At 40.4% G+C, this 18,138-nt stretch overlaps 1 protein-coding gene across 43 annotated transcripts in view; it reads right to left on the bottom strand.

Moving 5' to 3' along the window:
• cast (calpastatin) overlaps positions 1-18,138 on the bottom strand; it is a 44,948-nt gene that overhangs the window by 16,949 nt on the left and 9,861 nt on the right. For 14 of the 43 annotated variants that reach the window (XM_063911267.1, XM_063911263.1, XM_063911270.1 and 11 more), the window contains 14 exons: positions 8,163-8,231; positions 6,163-6,291; positions 5,728-5,838; positions 4,328-4,453; positions 3,654-3,773; positions 3,275-3,319; positions 3,106-3,195; positions 2,917-2,997; positions 2,023-2,061; positions 1,103-1,189; positions 730-870; positions 555-641; positions 339-443; positions 65-181 (listed from right to left, as the gene is read on the bottom strand). In XM_063911267.1, the coding sequence (XP_063767337.1) occupies positions 65-181; positions 339-443; positions 555-641; positions 730-870; positions 1,103-1,189; positions 2,023-2,061; positions 2,917-2,997; positions 3,106-3,195; positions 3,275-3,319; positions 3,654-3,773; positions 4,328-4,453; positions 5,728-5,838; positions 6,163-6,291; positions 8,163-8,231 (1,347 nt within the window). Of the gene's footprint in view, positions 1-64; positions 182-338; positions 444-554; positions 642-729; positions 871-1,102; positions 1,190-2,022; positions 2,062-2,916; positions 2,998-3,105; positions 3,196-3,274; positions 3,320-3,653; positions 3,774-4,327; positions 4,454-5,727; positions 5,839-6,162; positions 6,292-8,162; positions 8,232-12,885; positions 12,937-13,304; positions 13,371-15,236; positions 15,434-18,138 lie in introns of those variants that run through there. The other 29 variants (XM_063911299.1, XM_063911295.1, XM_063911300.1 and 26 more) reach the window with 21 other exon arrangements.

Raw genomic sequence — 18,138 nt, 5'->3', positions numbered from 1 at the left:
AATATTGTGTGTTTTCTATATTTATATCACAGTGATACTTAAAGTACATTTTTCCAACACTTACCTCGGGCTTTGGAGCAGGCAATTTTTTTAGCTCCTTCTCATTAAACCTGTATTCTGGAGGAATTGATTCATCCGTCTCTCCTACAAACACACCCTTCTCCTTCTTGTGCTTGCCCTCCTGTAAAAGTAAAAATGAGAAAAAAAAGGGCATTGTCGTGTTTTCTGTGTTTTAGTAATTGTATGTGGGTGGAGATACAATTGTGTCTTGACTGTACAGTTTATTAAGAGTCAGAGATAATATGATGACAAGACGGCGTGGCTGCCTGTGCTCGTACCGAGACGATGTCCTCAGGTCTGAGTTCAGGGAGATCAGGTTTTGGTTTGTCTTCTGGCAGTGTGTCAACAAGAGCGCTGAGAGCATCTAGAGACATAGAGTTACCCTGGGGAGAGAAACAGAGAGGAAGTTATTAATCTAGTAAAAGGTCCTTTTACTACAGGAGAAGACAGGGTCACGGTTACAAATGATCCACATTAAGTCATGTTCATCTCACCCCATCAGTCTTGGGCTTGGTGTCCACTTTCTTGGCTTTTTTGTCAGCAGGAGGAGCTTTGCCTGAAGACACAGGAGGAGCTGCTTTCTATAAAATCCAACAAAGACAACATTGAACAACAACAATTTTTCTGACCAGTCAAGAAGAAAGAAAAGGCAGTGTGAACATGCTGTACCGTGGCAGTAGCGGCAGGAAGGCATGACTCCAGGGAGAAATCATCAGAGAATTTATCCATCTTGGCTTTCTTATCAGCTGGAGGAGCCACAGGAGGACACACAGACACAGTAGGAACTGTTGCAGACATTTCAGTTATTATCTGCAACAGAGACACAGCATTAGACAGTAGAAGTCTCTTCTCTTTCCAACCGAGACTTCAAAGTGTATTTTACTGGATTTGGCGCAATGTTAGCAGGACCAGCAGATGAGGCCTTCAATTGATACTGTCCACAGCAGACGTGGCAAATTGGAAACTTTAGGTATAGACTTTTGCCATGAGCAATGAGGTGGAGAATGGAGCAGCTGAGTGCTACATGTTTAAAGACTCTGACCTCTTGCTTCTTTGGTGCAGCGGGTGCGGCTGGAGTCGTAAATCCAAATGAAAGAGAGTCCAGGGCCTCGTCCGTGCTCAGTGGTTTCTAAAATGGAAAACAGACAAAGCATCATCACCAAATAAAAACACTTAGACTAGAAATACTAGAAAGATTCTTTGAAATGCATAATCGGATTAAATCAGGTGGAATAGCTGCAAATTATGTTCCATCACAGCCACATGATCCCCCACTAGAGGGCATGCCTGGCCAAGTCAAATGCAAACAAAAGAGAGAAATAATATAAACCAGACCAACAGAGTCTACCAACAGTGAAGGAAAAGTACAGACACACCCTTTACATTCCATCTAGACTAAAAAATCACTAATACACTTTAAAAAATACACTTGTGACACATAAAGATGTTTGGATTTACCAAAAAATATTATAAACATTGAAACTAAAAACACAACACTCACACTGGAGGAAAGTATCTTGGTGAGAACTGATCATGAAACACACAGAGCTAAAGAAGCCGCTTGCAATACGAGATGCGAAGTGGGAGTAAGCTGTGATGCAAGACTGGGTGTGTTAATAGTAACCTTCATATGGGCGGATATCAAAGTGTAAGACAGATGTATCAGTGTGTGAGCCGTCATGTGTGTTTGGGTTTGGTCGGACAAGAATCAACGAGCTTGAATAGAGAAGGTGGGTCTGAGCTGTTTGCTGAGACAACACCCGCCAGTGTAATGCAACATTCCCCACTCTAGAGGAACCAGGAGATCATACAGTGCAAACAGAGCTTCCTGAATGTGTAACGTAAGCGTATACTCATTTGCTTAGATATGTTGGAAAGTGTCTCTCGGTCTGATCTGTAAAAAAGTGCATAACACAGGAGGTTGTGACTCCACTAAATATGAGCTAGGAAAGATTCACTTACAGGAACATCCTTGGGCTTGTAATCTGCAGGAACTGGAGGCTAGAAAAAAAAAAAAATCATATTAGATTGGAAGATAAATAAAATGTCTGACATACTGTAACTCCGGGAGTCAATATTTACTGACTTAAAGGCTCAGTTCTCCAATCACCCCCACCCCCCATCCCCATTATTAAATTGTCCTGAGAATATTTAGATTTTATGTGTCCAGGTTTTGAGATCTCTGCCTCTAGGGCTGAGTACCATTTAAATTTAAAATACAATACGCATGCCAATATGTTACATGACTTTCCATGGTTGGATAAGTTAACCTAAAATTGGCACAGTAATGTTTATTTTGAGGTTCAAACCTGTATTTTGGGGTTTTACTTGATAATATCAACATGCTTTAATAATCAAAAAGCACATTATTTTAATTTTACCATCCATTTTATTATAGCTGTATTCACCCAGCCTGAAACGCTCAGTTTTAGCGCCTATCTCTTTAAGACTCCACCCGATAAAATCTCAGTCTGCTCTGATTGGTTTACAGGGGGAAATGCAAAGGTGGTTCTCAAACTGTAGATGAGATACTTAGATGAAGGGCTGAAGATAAACAGGATTACGAAACAGACTTTTGATACCATCTCTGATTTCTTGATCGTTTCTTAAAAGTGCATAATGCCTATTTCAGTAGTAACCAAAAATGTACCATGTTTGACCCTTATCTCTGCCCAATTCAATCAAGGTGATTGGAGTTTTATTGTGTACCTACATCATTGACAAAATACACTTCAAGATGTCTCCATTACTCTAGATAATCAGTAAGTCAGTGAGGTCTGTCAATGGGACAACAAAAACACTCCACAAGCTAATTAGTTAACCAGAAGACGTGATGAAGAGGAGGGGAGAACTGACCATATCTTCAAATCTGTAGCCTGGAGGCAGCGTGCTCTCTCTTTCTCCAACCCTCTGACCCTTCTCGGAGATGATGTTATGCTGTGACACATGCAACACACAGTCACTCAAAGCAGAGCCATGCTGCAGCTCAGTGTTATCATATACCTGCTCAGATTATGTACACACACACATAGACATATGCTATACCTCTACGACCTCTGGCCCCGTGTATACAGGCTGGACGGGTGCAGGACCAACCGATGGCAGTATGTTGGCCAGGGCATCCAATGGATCGATCTGCACATGCAACACAATTCAGCACACTGCAGCAAGCAACATGCTTTTCAAATCAACCTCATACTGCGTCAGTATCTACCTCTTTGGCTCCTTTAGCTGCTGCCGGAGGAATCTCAACCTGCACCTGCAAGGAAGATTCAGAATCAGTACACCGATTGCAACTAAATAAACCAAGCAGCACATGGACGTTGTTGGTTTAATGAAGACTCAACTGCAGGAGGAAGATGATGCAAATTGATAAATTCACAGAAGACCAAACGTCACTTTTTCCTCATGATAATCTAATCCAGAAAGAAAATAATTCCCAAAGTTTGACACCAATGACAAGTCTCACAAGGCTGTGAAGTCTATTCAGTCAGACCACCAGGAACATATTGAATACAAAATATTCACTAATATATTCTACAGACAGAAAATACACCAACTAAAAGTCATATAGCCTCCACCAGTTTATCTACCTTCATTTCTGTCACTTTCTTCTTCCCCTGCACATTTCCAGCCGTGGCAGTTGGCTTTAATGTTTTAGCAGTATCAACTTTAGGCACCTCAGCCTTGACTGTTGTGGTAACAGTTGCACTCTAAAATACAACACATTTGAATCTATTTTAAGCCAAGTACATGTGGAGTAAAAGTATAGATCAGCTGTACAAGCACAAAGTTGAATACAGTATATCCCTGAAGAAACAAATAAAAAACAGAGGACAGTGATGGACCGTCTCCAGCAGAAGCAATCCTTTACCATGTCGAAGTCAGACATTATTTGAGAAGTTTCAACAGGAGTTGCGCAATGAAACTAGAGCGAGAAGACAAGACAACCAACTGTGTTCCTTTGGTGTTGCAAGTGCATAAGGTGTGTAATGTTTGCAAATACAATGACACGCATAGGCATGCTGAGCAAAGGGCTGCAAAGGAAAGAACAACAGTCCTTTTCAGATGGTAAACTCAGAAGTAGAAAAGAAAGAAACTCCCAAAATGAGTAATATCCAAAGCAAGAGTGTTCTCAGGTAAAGACAGGAACAAAAACCTGATAAGATCGCCACACAGAAGATGCTGCAGAAGGAAAGCTTGGGAAAATTGCACCTCCAGGGAGTCAGGATAAAGCGTCTGAGGAGCCTGTAGCAGTGGAGTCTACCTTGGCTGAGCCTTTGGGAGACTCTTTAGGTTTGGTCACTGCAGTGTTCGCTGCGACACCAGCGGCGGCAGCCACTCCGGCGGCAGGAGAAGGAACTGTAGATTTGACTTGGGAGACGGCAGCAGTCTACAAACATGACGTCAAATGATTACTCAAAAACACACGGAGGAAAGATTCATAGCACTAACAAATCCAGTCAGGTATTGACAAGAAATATGGAAAACGTGGTAGTGGAAACCGAACAGGAGAAATGCACATTGATCTCTGGTAAGATCTGCCAATGTCCAACTAAAGCAAGAAAAAAATAAGTTGCTGAGACTAATCTGACCATTGATCAATGTTACTGATTAAATGATTGGGCTTTTTCATAGCCTATATAAACAAACACATATTGTACAGCACTGCTGACCTTTTCCTAAAACCCGCATTGGAATTTGATTTGGATTAATTTATACTGGAGCCCTGAGAGGCACCAAAATAATGGTGATCAGATTTCTGATGGATCTATATTGTTTTTTTCTCCTGTATTTACTATGCAAGAAAAGGGGAAACACCTTTGTAATCCTTGTTCATCTGTGAAAACAATTGGGACAAACATTTTGGAAGATTTAATCATAACTTTTGTGTATTTGTTGTTGTAATAATCCATTCAGCAACATGACACTCCAATGCTAACTTACCCCATGATCTTACATTATTCATGTTTTACAGCCAAAAGAAAGAAATGGCAGTAATGGTACATACATTATAAAAACACAACACATGCAACTCTAGCGCATGGAGAAATGACCCCCCAAAAAACATAACAGCTTTTCAGCACATTTACACATGGGGTAGTGATGCACTTTAGCCTGTTGTGGCCAAAATGATTATTACAACAACAATCACACAATGATCCCCAAAAAGGAAAAGAAGGAAATGCATCAGTCTAAAGTTGTTTTCACAGACAGACAAATAAAGAGTGAAAATCCCGGCAAAACGTTTCTCACTTTTTCTGAAGTCATAAACACAGGAGAGAACTTTTTCTATGTCCCTTATGGGTTCTGTATACAACCCAGATATGCGATTGAGAAATGCAATTTAATTACCTAATATAAATCAAAAGAAAATGGCTTTGCAACAGTCATAACAATAAGCAATCACGGGTGTCCTTGAGAATCATGTGTATCATGTGGATTTACAAAGCAGCTGACACACAAACTGTGCATGTCGGAGTTTCCCAAAGCACATGGCTTGACCAACAACCAAGTGTGTTTACAAGATATTACCACCTGAAACCAGTTTGAGCTTGATACACTTTTATAAAGTACCCGCATGTCGCCCAATATATAAAAATGTCAGTAAAATGATCAGCAGTAATGTAAATAAAAAGTAAAGCACAGATCAGAGGACAGCGTTACCTTAGACATCTCTTTAGGAGCAGCCCTCGCCCCAGCTGATGTCATGTCAACAAAGGTAGACCCAGCTGACGACATGTCAATAACAGTAGCACCTGCTGCCATAGTGTTAGTCTACAAACCAAGGAGCAAATATTTAAGAGAAAGTCATGGGAAAGTTATTGAGTCATTCCCAAGCATGATGATATGAGAGCTCATTAATGGGAGACAGCAAGTGCTCAGCCTCAGAACGGTCAAGATGTGATGGTGGCCGAGCCAGAGAGTTACCGCAAACAGAGAGGAGGTAAACAATGTTTTACAAACATGAGAAGAAGATGAAGCCGGTGAAGAGAAAACGAGGAGCACATGCTCAGAGTGTAGAGGGAGGATTCTTGTAATGTGACACCAAACAGCCAAAAGTACCCTCCATTTTTATTTAGGCACCCAGAGCCTGTCTACCTCTGCTTTGGCTTTTCCCGCTGTCCCAACTGAAGCACTTCCTCCCGCCGTCACGCCACTACGAGTGGCTCCACCAGTTCCTGTGGTAACCCCAGGCTTTGTAGCCATGGCGGATCCTGACGATGCCGTCTGCAAAGCACAACGTATAGGAAAGTTGGTCATCTACGTTTATCACAGCTTAACGGATGCTTTCCTTGCCAATGCATGCTTGTTTGTGGCACTTGCGAATGTATTTATTACAACCATAACTGTTAAAACGGGGCAATCCACAGATTTTACACACAAAAGTCATTTAACTAATACTACTTCGGTATGTATGTGGCTCCAAAGTCACAGATTAATGACCCTGATCAGGAGTATCCCGTGTTAGGCTTGTACAAACTAGGAGTAATATGTTTGATAAAGGTGGCTGTTTACCAGACAGGGAGCATCAAGTTAAGTTATGCTATCAGTTGCATTATGGGAAATGTAGGATCTGGTGATTCTTCTACAACAGTCTGACAAACATCTGGCAACGATCATTTGGTCAGTTTCCTGTGACATGGGCTTATTATTATATATTACGCTGACCCCAAGATGAACATATAAGGACACAACTTCATAACTGAATATATTCAAGGTTATCATAATAAACCAAAAGCGACAAAAGAGAGATACAACAAGAAATATAACAGGCCAAAAGGATAATACTACTAAAGCCCCTTTAAGTTGCACCCTATATAGTGGCTGTCTCTATGGCGCCACTATATGCAAATACACTGAACCACTACTCTGCTACTGATACATGACCAGCTGTACCCCACTTTGGCAGAGCAGAGGTATGGAAGGGGGCACAGAGGTCAGCTGCTAACAAGAGTCATTTAAAGCTAAAGGTTAATCACTGAGTCCATAAATAACTTGGTTTAAACATGCCATGGTCTCACAATGTGTTATTCTAAATACTGTGGCAGCTTCTTTATTTCCACTATCAAACTACAATTATCCCACCAAAGCCTTTCTCTAAAGCCAGTTCCCAAAATAGACAATGTCAAAGTGTTGGAGGCCGAGTAAGAACACTTCAGGCTGGCCCTGCTGATGTGTCATGTCCAACCTGGCTGGCCTTAAGGAAGTTAAAGATTAGTCAAAGGACTCAGTAAGCCCTGGGTTTTACAGCCGTAATGATGTTGGTTCCTAAATGATGTTTCACTTTCTCACTTTCAGCACTTTCAGTTTTGTCCAAGAAGAGCAGTATGTCCCGGTCATCCTTTCCTCAGTAACTGCACTGGGCACACATTTCATAAAATACAATGATGCCAGAAACCAAATAACTCTTTGTTGAAGTCTGCCAAATGTTTTCCATCATCAGGCATCATGCTCGTATGTTCAGAGGAACTCGGATCATAAAAACAAACATGCAAAACTGACCTGTAGTCATAAACGGTAGAAGTGTTTTATAATCACAATTCCCGAGTTCCTCATTGACATACTTTAACTCTTATTTGTCCACTTCCCTAAAGTCAGAGCTGATAAGCAAATGTATTTTGATTTATTATCTTAAAACGAAAATCTTGCACGTATGCAAAGTTATGAGAAATGTCTGCCTTTTGCACTAAAACATTAAGGTATATATATTCTATTCAAACCAACATTTAGGAACTAATATATATAATACAATATAGTCTCCCATCAGCAACAAATCCCTCACTGCACACAAAGCGTCAGTCACTTTGATCCATTGTTTAGGAGCAGCATTAATGGGTTAAACTGGGCGTTACCTGTCTCAGAAGGAAAAGGAAAGTGTTTCTTGCTTGCTACTATTTTTGCTTTTAGGGCACAGCTCATTATTCCTCCATTCTATTATGGGACAGGAAAAGCAAGTAACAATCCTTTACATTTTCCAGATGATGAGCAGGTCAAAGGTCAGTCAATCTGCTGATTGAACAGAGGAAGTTTACATTTCTCTAAGAACAATAAGCAGCACGATAAGAGGTTAAAGGGCGTTAGAGAGGAACGTTTCATACCTCGAACTGTGCAGGCTTCCCAGTGGAGACCTGGGCGGCCGGTTTGGGTGTGGCCTGGCTAGGCTGCGACTAAAGAGAGAGAGAGAGACAAACAGAGAGACAGATATAAGTTATGCAAAATCTAACAAGAAACCATCATAATCATTTCAAGACTCACACAGAGAAACATCTCAGTTTCACAACATCAAATATTTATGTTGAAACCAAACATTCCATGAAGTTGATTTATGGACAGAGAGGAAAACACGCTTGTCAACACAGCTTCAAACTGTGTCTTTAGAGAGAAGGATAGATAAAAGGGTCAAATGATGGAGGTGAAGATATACATGGACAATATATCCATAGAGGTGGTTGACTCAAGCGCTGCATTCCAGACTGAAGGGCGTTACTGTCATTTGACGGCAGAAAGCAAAAAGGCCGAGTATTATTGTTTACTGCAGGTCACCACAGCAACAGGGGCAAATCATTTAGGAATCACAAGTCGCCCTTCAGGAGACACATAACTCACATCATGGGAAGTTAACAGTCAGATACTTCACATGTGTCTTTAAAGAGGACATGTGTCAGGTCAATCATGTAGTTGTGTCAGTGGAGCTTATATTTCCTCTTGATAAGATTTTAGTTTCTGTGGCTTTTTTTCTGCCTAGGTAGAAACAAGGTCATGTTAAAGACACATTTTATCTACTGATAATTTACCTGGTCATGAAATTGCTGCCACAAACTTAATCAGCAGATTCTTGTGTATGGAATCATATGGTGCAAAAAAAAAAAAAAAAAGTATCCTTGGACATGGATATTTGGTATTCCTCAATTTAATTCTTACCGCAAATTCAATTAGAGACAGGTGGACATTAAGCATCCATATAATTGACATTATCCCAGTAAGTTTTAAAAATGATTTAACCAGCTGTGCCCACCTCACTTTGGCAGGCAGCATTCAATTTGATATTTAGCACATGTTGCTATACAAAACAATCCAAAACCAAAGCATTCCCCTCATTTAGGACCAGGGTCTATACACTTTTATTTTCTATGTATTATCTGGAGATCTCAGCAGCAATCAATGAACATACACTCAAATATGTTATCAGCTTTACCATGTGAACAAAAAAAGCACTGTATGTTCTTTTATAATAATAATAATAATGACACTGAAGAAATTAAAGTTATTGAACAAAAATAGAGATAAATGAGAAGTTAAATCCTAAACACACTACTCCAAAGTGCACTATGTTTGGAGGATTAAGTGAAAGCAATGTGTTTTTAGTTTGACACACAGAAAAACTGTACTAAGTAAACTCCTTTTTGAAGGCAGCAGTGCGTGCAGTTCAAAAAGCTCCAGGTGGAGCCCAGTGTGCTGCAGAGCCCAGCCCAGTCCTTTCAGGTGGTGGGAATAAAGTAGAAAAAGCCTCCGCCCCACTGTCACCAGCCACAAACACAGCAGTGATTTTTACATCCAACATAACGCACCGATGGTGTTGAGTCCAACCCAGCAAGTTAGAGGACATTACTCTGCTTTACGAACTGTTCCATCGTTTTGCATTGTATATTTCAAACTATTCTTGAGATGTGCTACAGAAACTATGTCAAGCAACTATCATTATCCTATGTCTACACACCTGTACGCCTGTGAGGGGAAAAGCTGTCAAGCCAGCTGTACATTACAGTAAGTGACAAAGATACAGAATGACAGTGAGTGAACTAGAAACACAGAGGTACAAGAATTGCACCACCCTGACCCATCTGCAATCTGGGACCTCTGATTTAGAAATGATTGCCTCACAAACTGGTGTTAAATTTCCCACAAATCAGGTCACAACGCTGCTAAGTGTATGAACCACATATTGTGTTGACTCTAGCTTTGCCTCAACTACACACCAGCTGTGAGAGCTAAAAGAACGATATACTGTATAAGGAAGGATTTTATTTGTGTTTAAACCTGATGAATTCATTAGGAGAAAAAGGTGTGAAGACAATTGAAATCAAGCAAATAAAAAAGGCTGTTTCAAGAGAGAATAAGGAGGAAGTGGCACAAATGAGGAAGTGAGGTCACAAGCAGGCAGGGTACCCCACTGCCAGGGGAAGTCAGGTTGCTCCTGTTTCTGCAGGAAATTATGATTGTAAAGTTAACACACAAATCTTGAATAGCTGAACAAAAGGAAGCATAGTTATCTTGCATGCTTGGAGGTAAAATGCATGACCAGTGCTAATATACGTGGAGTACAGTACCCAAACATTTATTTTGTGAATACCTTACATTGCATATATAAAGAGTTTCATACAAAAAGGTTTTTGTTTATTAATAATAATAATAATAACTTAAACTTATATAGCGCCTTTCATGGTACCCAAGGTCGCTTTACAAAATAGGGAGGAGAAAAGGGGAGTGGGGGTTAGGGATCAAAGGACTTAGTGCAGAGAAATGTTTTGAGGTGCTTTTTGGACATGGGCAGTGATTGGGCAGAGCGGACGTGGAGAGGTAGACTGTTCCAGAGTGTGGGAGCATTGGCAGAGAAGGCCCTGTCCCCAAAAGTTCGCAATCTGGTGCGGGGAGTGCCAGCAGGTCCGTGTCAGAGGACCGCAGGGAACGTGACTGAGTGTAAGGGTGGAGGAGATCTGTGAGGTATTGTGGTGAGAGTCCATGGAGAGATTTGTAGGTGAGCAGGAGGATCTTGTAGGTGATGCGTGAGCTGTTGGAGGATGGGAGTGATATGCTGCCAAGGCTTTGTGTGGGTTAGAACCCTGGCAGCTGAGTTCTGGACGTACTGGAGTCTGCTAAGGGCCTTGGTGGGCAGTCCAGACAGGACACCGTTGCAGTAGTCCAGACGGGAGGTGATGAAGGCATGGATGAGTGTCTCTTTGACTGAATGCGTGAGTGAAGGCCGTTTGAAGCAATAATGCAACATTTTAGGAAATGTGGCTCTCTTTGTGCTTTCTTGGCTTAGCCTAGGTTAGCATAGCGTAGCTAAGCATAAAGACTTGAAACAAGGGATAATGGTTAGTCCGGATAAACCCTTCCTTGGATACAACATAATTAAAGACAAGCTTGAAAGGTAATTTATTTGATCAAAGGGATCATAGTCACTGCAGTGCGTCACTTTCTTGTCTAAACATGATGTCTTGATGGAAAAAATTACGTCACGCCTCAGTGAGCAAAGGAATGACATCATTACTGTGCTCTATACTTTACATGCAGTGGCACATCGAAAGCTCTGAAAGATTCTATCCATAATACATTTTGAACCCGCAAAAAACTATGTTTCTGTTGTCAATCACAGGAAGTTGCTCAAAAAGCTTTGTGACTCATTTTCCCATCTCTCATATGAGAGCAGGAAACTAAAAAGTGCAAATCCAAAACCATTGCAGCATGTGTTTATTTGCTGATCATGAGGTAATGTGACATTTTTTGCTCTTTGACCCTTTAACACATTCGATATGCTCTGCTCACTCTGTAGAGGTCAGCACAAATGGGCAAATTAGCATCCACATGCATTACCATCAGTGAGAAGTTCTATGCTTCAATCCCAGAGACAAACAAGTCACCCATCGACCCTGCCTTCTCTGTTTGGCTGATGCTGTTTCACAAAGACAAGTTAGGCAGCACAAACAGCGAACCACCCAGATACTTTTTCAACAGGCAAACAAAAAGGCTGCTCTTTTCATTCATCGGCCATTAAAGGAAACAATGCACTGTATATGAGACAGGAGGGGCAGCGTGTTTAAAAGATGACTCCATCCGTCATTACTAAATCACGATAAAAATGCTCATTAGGAGAAGCATGTAACGCACATAGGTGTCTTCCCAAGACTGAAATAGGGTGATGTCGTTTAGCTGGTATTGTTTTATTTGGCAACAAATAAGGAATGTATTTATGTAACAGCAAACAAAAAAACATTAGACTGTGAGCAGGTTTAATATTCACTACCTGCTCCTTTTATCTGTATGTCTAAAGCTCGAGCCAGGGTTGTTATGTCAGACAGCAGACTGAAGTCTCTGCACTCACCTGAGACCCACCCAGATGTTTTGCAAGTATGCCGTGACTCCAAACTGCAGCATTCCTACATTCCTCATGCAGATGCTCTCTGCTCTGTCCATCCACAAAACATGAAACACAAAAAACTGTTTTCCTTTAAAAGCCAAAGTTCTTATCAGATGTTGAATGACGCAACAAAACCTAAAATAATTTTGCCTAAATAAAGTTTTTGCTTTTATTATTTACAATTTGTTGCTATTTTATTTGGTTGGTAAGTTATAAGTAGTGTGTTATGATAACCAGCCCTTCCTGTAAGGCTTATCCCTGCAAATGCTGCAATGTCAAAAGGCCATGCTAGCGTCAGAGTTGGTCATTTAAAAATAAATAAAACATTTCTGACATTTCAATTTGGAAAATAATAATTTCTAATGCACATTCATATTTAGCTTTCACAAACAAAACAATAACAGAATCCATCTCCAAGTGGTGCCTGACTATGACTTTTTGTAGAGAATTTATGCAGGACTTTTCTCACACAACCAAGACGAGTGGCCTTCCACAGGATAGACAAAGTAACAGGAACATCCTACAATCCTGACGTAAATACTAGCTATGCGGCTTTAATGGTTTTGTATGCACAGTGACAGATCGTTAAATAGTGTAGATTGAGGTGTTCCTGTTATTCTGTCCAGCCTTGAACACAGACAAAATCAAAGAGTGCAGGCGGTAGAAATTTCACACAGCTGTACCTGGTAGAAATTTTGTCGGGGTAAGGGAAGGGGTCGATACCTGGCATGTTTCTGTTACAGGAAAGTAAACAGCTGTTTATTAGAGTATCACAGCTGACAGACAGAAACAAATAAATACAAAGAAAAATGTGAATCCACACAACAACACGCACACATGCACAGAGAGCACAGAGATTCCCGATCAACGCCATTACAAGATACAGTTCCTTCAGGGGCTCATACAGACCTAGCAGTGCTTGCCTTATTATTGTAAATTACTTTGAAGAAAAAGTTTTCAATTTGTTTATATAATATATCTTTGAAATATAAGAAAATTAAGAAAACTGTGGGTCAAATATAGCAAATATCTTGCTCTTTTCACACAAATACTCCTCAATCCAAAAATCGTAGGTTTAGGAAGATAAATAAATGCGGCATACCATCTGACGTTTCAAACATCTGTTAAACAGTTTCTGGAGGGAGTTGACCATATCTTCTCCTGTGGTGAGACACAGGTCACACACACACACACACTCACTGCATGCTTATAGACAGATAGCTTTGACAGCGAGGACAACACTGACTGTCAGGGTTAGGAACAGGACACTGACATGAAGAGCGTGATCAAAATAGATGCATGATGCTAGAGCGTATGTGATGGCAGCAGCGTGCCATCTGAAACCGCTGCTCAATTCAAACTGTTTGACACATCATCTCAGACGGAAACTCTTGAGTTTTTGCCGCTTGAATCCTAGTGCAGTTTCAGATGGGCATAAGGCCTGCACATACAGTAATATCACACCATCGAGTACCTGATTTCTGACACATGTAACGCTTTTGTTATGTCACAAGTAAAGAAACAATGCCCTATATCCAGGCTTCACCCAACAACAGCGATTCCGCCAGTAGCCTGTATTGAAAACTGATGACTAATTCTGGGCCCCACCCAAAAAAAACGCAGACACGCACATGTGAACGTGGCTGGAAGCAGCTCCTTAGCTTGTGCTACGGCTTCAAAATAGAACTGGCAACAACGTCTGAATGGTCAGAGGGGAGATCACCTTAGGCCAAGTGGTGCAAAAGCTGCAGTTAGCATTACAAAGGGAAAATGTGAGACTAAAATAGCTGCTGTTAGAGGTTTCAGGCAGAGCTGGTTATTGCTGAAGGGAAGATTTTGAGAGCAAATACAAAACTGGGTAAAGTCAAGAGTTGTGTCATTTAACAAATACTCTAATAGGCTACCTGTTGGCTATTGACACACTTTGTGGTCACATGAAAGTAGGCATGGGAAAAAAAACGCCATGGCTCTTTAACAGGAGTTTCAAATATTGCTTATCACACTGTATTAAAATGTATTCTCTATCTATCTGTGTTTGGTTTTCATTTGAATGTACTTAATTGCAAAACTAACATGCATTGTAGCAACAGAATTCAAGAGGACAAAAACTATTGTTCTATTTCAATGCAAATCACAATTTTCAGGGACTTATACGATATCCATTGTATGCTTCTGCTTCTTTACAATTGACAAGCAAATATTGATCTCTTTACCCCACTACATATATTTGATACTTCTGTTTCGTTCTTTTCAGATTTAAGTTATAAAGACAACCCATAAATCAAATAAATTATAATGTATTATTATTTATTGAGTTATATAGCAGCACACAAATGAGTTATACAAGCCCTTTACACGCCGCAACAGCAAAGGGATGAACACACAAGTGAATTACTCATTTTAATCCAGTTATATGATACATATGACTCGGAAACGGGTGACTACTTTACTTTGAGTATATTTTCTCTACTTGTAAGAGTATTAAACTGTGGCATTGCAACTTTCACTCAAGCAAAACATCCGTGTGCTTCTTCCTGTCTGGATAACTTTAGATACTGTTGTTTAAAGACACATTTCAAGAGTTGTTGTCAGACCCAGAGGACATATTAACTATTAATAAACAATAGTGCATCATCCCTCAGTATGTGCAGATGATTATTTGCTATTTATTTCATTGTTACCTTGGAGACAACTGCTCTCGTGGTCTATAAAAGCAACAGTAACACTGAGGAAATGTTCTTTTATTCGAAGCACAGGAGTCGATTCAAAAGAAAACGAAGTGAAGCTCCTCTTATAAGTTTTGATGATTATTTCTTACAACACTAACACAGTAATATTCACTCCTCTGCCAACTTTCTTCAACTTGCTTCACACCGACACTGTCCAATGACAACACATGAAAAAACAGCCTGTCACTTTCAGCCGGTAACCAGTCATCAAGATGATTCGATAGGTAGTAGTCAAACAGGAAGCCCCTCCACAAACAGACATCTACAAAAGGATAAAGAAGGGGAAATGCAGTCCAGATACATACCATAAGTGTGATTCAGGCTCCTCTATAGAAGATGCTGAGTATACTACGCTTCACCTTATATTCCCGCTGTGGAGTCGCTGTATGTCAAACACACGCACACATGTAAACACATATAGACGCGCACGCCCAGAAGTCGAAAAACTTGCTGCTCCGCCTTCATGCAAGCGGCACAACAAGCCTGATCAGACTCCACCTCCTCTAAAGCCACAAGCATTAGAGCAGGCTCCGTCACATTGGACAGCAGGGCACAGAGACCAACCCACTGCTAATGACTGCCAGAAATGACAAAGAAGTCTGCTTTAGGGAGACTTCATGCATAATCAGGCCTGGCTTTGGACAGGACGGATATTGTTGTTTGAATACAGACATGATAGCCTACATTAAGATATCCGCAGGAAAAGTTTTAGTGGACGTAGAGGAGGATGATGATGATGAGGCAGAAGTAGATTTGCTGCAGCAGTGCTGTTGGCAGAGTTTGGGTGTGTCAGAGAGACTCACTGCTTAGGAATCTAGAGCAGAGCTACTCTAACAACAGTGTGTGTGTATGTGGAAAGAAAAGTTGAGAGGGAGGGGATTAGATCACATGTAGTGCAAAAACACATCCAGAACAGAGGAGCTAAATATGTAAACTTAACAAAGACACAATTGCACCATAAACAAGCTGACCATTGGTACAAGTTCAGACATGTTTTCTCTCTGGCCTTTAGAACTCGACAAAGTAGCCCCTAGATAAAAAAGGATCAGACAGGAAACTGGACAATGACCTAAAGTTGTGAAGGAATGTAAGACCATAGCAGTGTGAACTGTCCCCTATAAGCACGCACACACACACACACACACACACACACACACACACACACACACACACACACACACACACACACACACACACACACACACACACACACACACGATTAGATAGCTCTCCTAAACTTGTAACTACTGCTCAGATAAAGCACTCACACACACACACACACACACAAAAACATGTGAAAATGGGGGGAAGGGTTTTAGAGCACCCCCCTGTGTCTAAACTTGCTCATAACACTTAGATGAAAATGAATGGAGGATTTTGTAGGCATCATCTGAAAGTGCTGTGTGGGCTCAGTGGGTCTGGGAACTCATGTATCACTCTGTTGTTTTTGCTGCATGGATAAGACTGGCATGCCACGTATGTGTGTCTTGTGTCTGCACTGTGATAATGCAAGGAAACATGTGTTTTAGCATAATGTACAGTTTAGTCGTAACTAATTAAAATCTCCTGTTTTTTCTTTTGCTGTTTTTAAAGAAAAGAACCAAAGAAAAGATCAACATGTTTCGGTGTGTTGTATTTTCTTTTGCTGGCATCTACCTAAAATAACTTTGGCTGCACTATAAAAAGCATGTTTTTGAATCACTTCTGAACATGAACAGATTTGTTTAAAGGCTTAAATATGATCATTTAATATACAGGTGATCAGCTTTCATAAAGACACACAAAGTATTTTCCTTTCAAAATAAATGTTCTTTCTAAATTCCTCTGACCTTATTCCTTCAGTCTGCAGATATCTTTAAAAAGACAAAAGCCAAAGTCCACAACCTCTGCCCTGGCATCTCCCTGGCAGAAATATTTGAGGCTGTTTTGGGACCTTTCATAATAAATCTTCTTTAACAGCTTTGCCCTGACCAACTCCAATAACACACCAGAGCCTTTGCTTGTGTGTCTTTAATTCTGCTTCTGTGTGTGAGACAAAGCTGGCATGTTTGATGCATGCTTGTGCTGGATCCAAACTCCTTACTTGGTAACCCCTGGTTATCTTTGTTGACAACTAATGAGCTAGAGCAGACACTGGACCCACCCACCCAACCCCAAGGGTTGGAGCAAGCAGAGCTGTGAAACTGGAAAGGAACTGGCTTTCTAATCTGAATGTCTGATACTGCTTCTCAGAGCTGACAGGCCAACTCTAAGCGGGCGGCTGTAAAGTATCATGTTTTTGAAACTTAGCCTGTGGGAAATTTGTGTTTACTTTCCTGGCAAGAGATCATAGTGAAAACCATTTGAAAACATGAACTGGTAGGATTTAGATCGATAGAGGTTATAAAACACTGTGTAAATCAGGTCAGATTGACAACAGTAGCAGACAAAAATAATCTGTGTACTCTATATGAATCTTATAAAAGGGAAGCTTATACATTATCAAAAGATAAATCTGTGAACAAATGTAACTTGTCAAACCAGACAACTCCTCCTTTAAGAGAGACAGTAATATCAGCAGCATGAACATAAATTAATTTTACAGATACTATAAACATGAATGCAGAACTTGTAGGCAACGGGAGAAGGTGTTGGTATAGGAGGTATTACAGTTTCTGTTTTGACCAATCATATTGGAGCAAGCTTTGGTTGCATTCATGTAGTCACTAACCCTAACCCTAACCCTGTGAGAGATGTAATCCTAGATCCCTTCGGGGGTTGTCTAAACAATTTAGTTTTTTATTTTCTTATTTGATCTTTTAACTGGTCCTAGTAATTCTACTCCAACACCATTCTTGGGTCATAAATTGCTAACCAGGTACGCAATATTCTTTAAATAAAAAAGAACATTTTCCTAAATGTAACTTTCTATCAGGATCTTTTTCTCTAAATTGCATAAATAATGCATTTAAAAAATATATTTGTTCTCCCTTCATTTGTTTGGTACCTTCTATAGTCCATCAGTCTGATATACCTGCTATATTTAGATAGCAGCACGCAATGTGTAGCACATGTTTTTTATTATTTGCAGAACAAACAATAGTGTTTTTGTTAAATGTGTGTAAATCAGCTGGTTGAGATTTGATTCTTGCTTGAGCAGAGGATTTCTTTACGGTGACTATCTTTATTTGTCAAGGGTGCCATACAGTGTGGTTATGCAATTTACTG

Source organism: Eleginops maclovinus, chromosome 20 (assembly GCF_036324505.1).
Source record: "Eleginops maclovinus isolate JMC-PN-2008 ecotype Puerto Natales chromosome 20, JC_Emac_rtc_rv5, whole genome shotgun sequence".
Taxonomy (NCBI): Eukaryota; Metazoa; Chordata; class Actinopteri; order Perciformes; family Eleginopidae; genus Eleginops; species Eleginops maclovinus.
Note: the sequence above shows the minus strand (reverse complement) of the source record. Positions and strands in the feature narration are given on the sequence as shown.